We start from the raw sequence: 7,841 nt of genomic DNA on the forward strand, positions 1-7,841 counted from the left end.
GAACCCCTTGAGCAGGTTTCGGGTGTCATGCTCTTCGGTAGTAGTAAATACAAAAAGAAATAGACTTAGCCCTCACACTGTTGAACAAGTCCTGTTCCTTAATTAAAATCTTTCATTTCTTAAATTACCCACAAAATAAAATATCACCTCCCCAGTTCACAAGCACTTCACCATTCCACATTCATTTTATTTTATTTTGACTATATATACATGAGCCTTGCCTATTAACTCATACGATTAGGACTGAGGCTAAAGTTTTTGTGAATAAGGCTGCATTTGTTGATCAAAGCATATTCATTAGAATTGTTTCTGTACAAGTTCATTTGTCCCATTTATACATTTTTTTTCTTCATAAATTCATTCATAGAGTTGTTTGTTCATACATTGCGTAATAACTACATCAACACTTACACATGAACTATGAGGATTAATTTTATTGCTTTGTGGTTTCAGGTTTAATTAGACATTACAACAACAATTAAATCCCTTTGGTCAAAAGGTAAAAAAAACCTGTCCAAGTGAGGCTTATGACTGATGTTTTAGATGAAGAATATTGCATCATTATAATGGATGATGACACAGAGAAAACAACTTAAAAATAAAATCTGAAAAGTATAAATTATCTCTGACAACAATTCAATATATTTATAGAATAAAATTAAATAAGATATAAACTATGCCTTCGAAACAATACCACCTGGGACCAGGAAGGGGGTTAAATTGTAATTTGATTCGGACCAAGCAATATGTTTATATATTTATATTTCAATATATTCATATTGCATTTGTATGTCCAAGACACACACATGGCACATATAAATATGTGTTAACACTTTTTTTTTTTTTTTATCTGTCCTTAATACAATTAAGTACAGAGTCACAAGATTTAGGCTACTTACTATATGGTTCACGAGTTCACATGTTAATGAAATCTGATGTAATATTATAATGCGTATTTGGCTTGCTGTCCGGGGGGAGGGCTCCGAGCTCGGAATTCGGCCCGACCCCAGAGTACTCCCCCCTATAATGTATAGATCATAGGTATCTATGAGCAGACCCAGCCGAATGTGAGGTGATGGGGTGGTGGTGGGATGCTGAGAAATTAGTCATGTGACAGGAGGTAAGGGAAGGCTTTATTTATACTGGCTTCTTCTTGTGCTGATTGGATGATTACCTGAACATGCTCCTCCCGAACTTTGTTACATAAAACTTCATTTAGTTGGAATTAGTGTTTGGTTTAGGGTTAGCTGCATACAATTAAGCATAATTTAATGTTATTTATATAATCAATACATGTAACATAATAAATCCCCTGTAAAATAAAGTGTTAATAAATATTTCAGTTAAATCAGTTTCAGTGGGGTGTTAATTTACAGGACTGCAATGACAGTGAATGTCAGTCAAGTGCTAGTTTCAGAAGTCCCTGGGAAAGAAATAAGGTGTGAAAGTGCATTGTTCTGAAGTTAGGGGGTAACATTTGTAGATAGAATAAAGAGAAAGTTGATGGCCATAGCGAACATTGATAGACATCAGAGTTTTAAATGGGTTTACATGTTCCCTTGTCCATTTTTAACTCTATAACCCACTAATGTGTGTTTGTCTTTAATGAATATGGGACTCTACCTGTCATGGACACAATTAAGCACAATCAGTGCATGAATGGACAATCAGTGTCACAAGCACAATCAGTGTATGACAGTTAAATTACATCAAAGAAACATACAAATCTTTAACATTTGAAAAAAAAATAATAATAATAAAAAAAAAAAAATATATATATATATATATATATATATATATGTATATGTATATGTGAAAAGATAAACCAAGCTATCACAATTGTTATGCTGTCCATTTCAATAAAACAATTTCCGTAGTGTTAGAATGTCTAGGATAATAAAATCTTTGTTTGTGACCAATATTCAATCAGATATTTACACTTCTTTTTTGAAAAGCAGTCTCATGACTTCCTTCCGTAGTCTGGTCAGATTTAGTCCATAAATGAGGGGGTTTAAAATGGGTGGTATGAGTAAGAATTCCAGGGCCATGAAATTACGCAAATCTTGTGGCAAACTCTTTGAACCATAACGAGTGTACAGCACATCAAACAGCAAAGCAACAGTCACATTGAGCAATGCAAGAAGATGTGGTACACATGTTTGTATGAATTTGTGCCTGCCCTCAATTGACTTTATGCATTTTTCAACCAAGTAAATGTATGAGCAAAATATCAATATTGCATGTCCAAAATATATAAAAATGATTAAATACCCAATCACATTATTTACTGTTGTAGAAAAACAGGAAAGTTTAACAACTGACCAATTTTCACAATATAGCTTTTCAATACTAGAGCCACATAATGTTAGTCTTGATGTCAATATAATTGCAACACACATGCAAACAAATGGAGAAAGCCAGCAGAAAAGGATACATTCAAGAACCCTCTGATTGGTCATTACTGAATGATACTCAAGTGGTCTACATATTGCCACATACCTGTCATATGCCATCACTGTTAATGTTGAAATGTCACACAGAACAGATGAATAAATGACAAATATCTGAATCAAACATCCAGCATAAGAAATCACATGATACTGGGATAATAAATCATACATGAATTTAGGGTAAAATCCACCAGTGCCAAAAAGTCCATTTACACACAAATTACATATAAAGACATACATCGGCTCATGAAGCTTCTTATGCGAGATTACAGTGTAAATGATGGTAACATTACACAACACAATTAATGGATAATACAATGTAGTCAATGAAAAAAACACAAATCTTTTCCCCATCGTTTCATTTAGTCCAGAGAGTGTAAACACTAAGACAGTGGATTCATTCTCTAGTGGTGGCTGCATCTGGAATGATAGGCAGAGTTTTATGATAGTGATATCATTATGCACATCATAATAAAAATTAGTTGATTTGAAATTAAAAGTTAGATCATTTTAAAAATAATCATTCAGATAGTCAGCTATTTAGTCCTGTTATAAACGGAAATATTCAGTACTCTAAAGGTAGCATATGCTGGTTCTTCAAAGACGCAAGCAAATACATAATTAAAATCTTACCACAATCTCTTTTTGTTAGTTTGACAGTGTTGTAAAAGGTTGATCTGGTGATATATATAGAGAGAGACTATCCTCATGCTAATTGGCTTGTTTGTGAAGAATTTTCAAAAGCTCTCTTGAGAATGTTTTTTTTTTTTTTTTTTATGTCAGTCTATACTAATCATGTCATTAAAGTAATATGCAAATGAGCATTATATAAAATTGTATCACATTGTATTATTAATTATTGGAAATAAAAATCCCCAAATCTTAAAGGCCATGTTGCAGGTTAACCACCACTGTTGATCAATGGGTACATTAATCACTCAAGATATGTATACCATTTTTAAAATGTCTCAAAAATGGTCTTAAAGACCAGTTTTTTACGTTTTTTGGTATGAACGTTTTTTTTTACGCAATTCGGTGATGACGTCACGTTGGGGAGAAGCGGAGGAAAGGTAGCCTCAGCCAATACAGTTTGTATTAGAACTATGGCGACTGACTGGGAAAAATGAGTGAAAAATCAACGTTTTCTTTATATCTAGTGGCAGTGATCATGACATTAGTTCAGATAAGTACCGGTAAACTTTGTCTTCATCTAGAAATAGAAGGCATCATGCTAGCTATGGGCTAATTTGCCAGTCCCACCTGTTATCCACCCCCTCCAGATAATCCCTAATTAAGTCTTTCCCCCAACGTGGTAAACACATTAATGATTAGTTATCCCACGTTTTGATGGTAGCCTACTAGCTCCAGTAACAGCATCATTGCCAAGTGTTTCTAAGCGTTTACCTCTTCCTCCGGTGAAAATGTTGCAAACACAGCCGCCGCGTGTCTGTCGCTGTTTCGCAGGTGCTTGTGTGGGCGCCGGCGGTGCCGTCCCATGGAAACTGCGTTGGACAGCTTGTGCTGTAAGTGAGTGCGTTTTGGTCGCTGGTCGAGGAGCTCACCCCGCGACCAGATGTGACGTGCCTCACTCAGCATCCAGGATTTGCATGCTGCCTGAATCCGTTTGTGCTGAAGATAGCATAAACCCATTTCACGCAGGATCATGGTCCCCTTCAAGCTGGCACGCACGAGTATGTTAATTGTTTGTTTACTTTACCATTCTTTTTACACGAAGTCTTATGAACCAGCTTAAACAGTTATAGGTGACTAGAGATGTGTTGTATAATCTGCGCTATCTGAATACTCTTGTCTACTACTTGTCTCTCTAGTCCAGGGGTAGGCAACCTAAGGCACGCGTGCCAACACTGGCACGCGGAGGGTTAATCGCTGGCACACAAGCAAATGCGAGAGAAGTGTATTTCATTCAGATAAAGTAGTCTAGTTTTATGCCGGTCAAATGCACTCGGGCTCCCCATGATTGACATCGCGCAACATCAGCATCACACGTGCACACGGACGCACATGTAGGAAACCTCGTGAATTACGGCCGTTTCACGCATATTTTTTTCGGCGTACATGTTAATCCACACCGGGAGCAGGGGCAGCGCGTGAGCGCCCAACAGGAGCGTCGCGTGAGCAGTAGTGAAGCGGGGGTTTCGCCGCCGAGTCTATTTTGTCTGCGCTGCTCACGCTCAATTTAAAGCCCCCTTTCACACAGAGATTCCAGAAAATACACGGATAAAGTGACCCGAGATTTGACCCGGGTTCGTTTGATTTTGGTTCATTCACACTGCCAGTGATTTTCCGGAATCATAGAGTGCGTTCTCACACAAGCCGTAAAGACACGTGACATCGATGTAACTTAAAATGTCTTAAGTTTGCCTATGATGAGCTGCGATTTCTCTCTCTGATTCTATCATAAACTTGCGCATAACGTATCGTTTCACTAGCTGGCGAGTTGAAAAAATCGGTATCGGCAGGTCAAACTCAATGAAACATCGGAATCGGCCTAGAAAATTGTAATCGGTGCATCTCTAGTTAGGAGTTATAAATATTATTAAATTGTCTATCTAAATCTAAAACAAATTTCAAGAGAAATATTTAAATTTCTGTACTATTTCTGTGTAAGCCATTATGAAAATGTAAAATGTTTGTGTATTTATGAGTGTGTGTGTATATATATATATATATATATGGGCTATGTGTGTGTTGTGGCACAGTGATGAACTTGGAAACTTAAAAATGGCACTTTATGACAAAAAGGTTGCCGACCCCTGCTCTAGTCACTCTCAACGCTCTCAAGGCGGGCTTTGGTATATTCTCTCCCCAACGTGACGTAATGGAATGCATTGTGGCGGAAAGGAGAATCGTTGCAAACCGCTGTAAGATAGCCTACTTTTTCGTATTATATTGCGTTTTGTGATACCCAACAACATAAAATACAATGGATAACAGTTTAAATGTTTATTACCAACAAGTAAACTGCACAAATTCGATGAAAAAAAAAACCTGCAACATGGCCTTTAAAACCCACACTGTAAAAAATTGCTGTAAAAAAACAGTATCAGTATAATACTAGTTTTTGAACTCAAACTGTTTGAAGCAATCGGTTTCCCAAATGATATGAGTTACCTTCCATGGTATTTTTACGGTAACATACTGTAAAATAGGAGAGCTGTAAATTAACAGTAAAGGGCTGTAAATTAACAGTACATTGATGGCAACCACAGCCATTTTTACAAAGCGCCTTTGATAGTGTATCAAACATTTTTAGACTACTGCGACAGCCGAAAGTGAGCCTGAGCGAAAAATAAAAAAATTCCCTCCATTTAATGCCAAAAAAATGCCACTGCGATGGATGTAAAGGCATAACTTTAAAGGCGTCTTAAATATCTGCCTTTGCGAGCCATGCACCCCTACCTGCTATTTTTATGAATTTAATTGCGTCGTCAACAGTTGCGTAAAACAGAGAAAACGGAGCTAGAGGAATAAGACTGTTGATACTTTGAGCAGCGTCATTATGAGGGGCAGACAAGTAAAAAATTTAACACTTCTTCCCAGAATTTTTTTGAGTAGCGATCCCTATAGGATTAATCTGACAAATTAAGAAAGGAAACTTTTCCGTTTTTTTTTACAGCAGAAAGCAAATTATTACAGGAAAAATAATGATTATAACATAACAATAACAATCATGACATATGACAATCATGACCATAACAATCCTGCAAAAAAACCTTGGATAAGTCCCGTTATTAAATAATTGACGAAGCAGCTGTTAGGATGATTTCTCAGTGCCTGTCCCAGCTTTGGAACATTGACTGGGGTTGATGGCTTTATTTCTTTTTCTAATTTTTCATAAAGCGGGTTCGTCTTGGGCACACAGATTTTGGGTGGCCATCCCCGCAGTAACTACAAGCATGAACATATTTACAATTATAGAATTTGCAAACATTTTCATTAAAATTATAGCACAATGGAGTAGCAAATGGTGTTACCTTAGAGTCAACAGTTTGACAGCTTAGAGGGTGGAGGAGACAGATTTTGGGCATAGATTGAGAGTCTGAGAATGAGAGCCACAGATCGAGCAGGAGAGAGCTTGATGACCAGTGAAATGTCTGCTTATGAGGGTTAAGTCGACTACAGACCAGTCCAATCTCTGATTAAAACGTTGAATAAACATAGCAGTTTTTGCAGAGAATGATTTATGATAGTCATAGAACAGAGTTCCTCCATAAATCAAAGCCAAGTCAGAAATAATTGCTAAATATGTGTCCAGCTCAGCTCTACGAGACGGATAGAGTTCGCATATGACATCTCTGTAAACCCCAAATGCCACGTTAAATTCAGCTAGTGTTAACATTTTTGAAAGCCGGGGATCGCTGTCTTTAAGCATAACAGACACATCGCCGCAATCAACAACACGCTTCTCACTCATTTCTGAGCACAGCAATATTTTCAAAAGATTAATACGTTACCTGCAATGATTTGGCCTCTCAACTGATGAGAAATCGCAGCAGCTGGCGGAAAGAATGGAGAGCCTGTAGACATGGGAACTGCACTTCCCATCGTTCTTCGTGGTATAGTCACCGAATTGACGATGTCATCATCCTGCTGCTGAGTAAGCACGGGCAGCCGCGCTGTGGCCGATGAGGAGTTCTCCGAGGTTCTCCGAAGATTTGCCGAGGACCTAGATGTTGAACCGGACTCCAGAGCATGAATTCTGGAGTTCATGTCAGAGAGCGAAAACTGAATGCTGGACAATGCTGACAACACTGGGTCGTTGCTTTGGACTGAAGAAGAGTGGACTGCTCGGGTTGAGATGGCTGAACCACCTGCCCTCTTGGGTGCAACATCAGTCGGAGTGGAAGCCGGGTCGAGGTTCTTTCTCTTCTGCGCCTGTTTCCTGCCGGAGAATGGAGGAGGAGAAGGAAAATCTGCTGCTGGGACGTACATTTTTTCACAGAGCAAAGCAAACAGTTCCTTATGTCGGTGCTCCAGTCGGTGCCGGGATATCGTGTTTATACAAGGTTTCCAGTAACTTCGGCAGTGGCCAGTCAATGATGCTGGGAGGACTACATGATTTACTCACCAGGCGAGAGCTCTAACGGACAGAAGCGTTGCTTTCGTCTTGAATGGCTTCCTCTGCTTGACTTATTTGTTGCTGGGATTCTTCGATGGATTCAACTTGCCATTGGTCTTCATCATTTGCGGCGGTAGACATGGTCAGCAGTTGGGTGAGTACAGCAAAATATAAGAGTAATCTCATCTTTATTGCAAGAAGCTGCGCTCTTGCAAGCAATGCAGAGGAAGCAGCCAAGCAGGCAGACTAAGAATGCATTTAAATAAGGCGCCCTGTTTGAAAGGGACCGATTGAGTGCTTAGGAATCGGAT

General features: G+C 38.5%; 1 protein-coding gene across 1 annotated transcript; it reads right to left on the minus strand.

Moving 5' to 3' along the window:
- Positions 1–1,934: 1,934 nt before the first annotated feature.
- LOC311296881 (olfactory receptor 6N1-like) lies at positions 1,935–3,022 on the minus strand (the record flags this gene model as incomplete). The annotated part of the gene is made up of 1 exon (XM_084418865.1): positions 1,935–3,022. Exon 1 carries the CDS (start codon positions 2,868–2,870, stop codon positions 1,935–1,937), a length of 936 nt encoding a protein of 311 aa, XP_084274991.1. The 5' UTR covers positions 2,871–3,022.
- Positions 3,023–7,841: the final 4,819 nt, after the last annotated feature.

The sequence above is a fragment of the Rutilus rutilus genome (genome assembly GCF_951802725.1).
Source record: "Rutilus rutilus genome assembly, chromosome: 9".
Taxonomy (NCBI): domain Eukaryota; kingdom Metazoa; phylum Chordata; class Actinopteri; order Cypriniformes; family Leuciscidae; genus Rutilus; species Rutilus rutilus.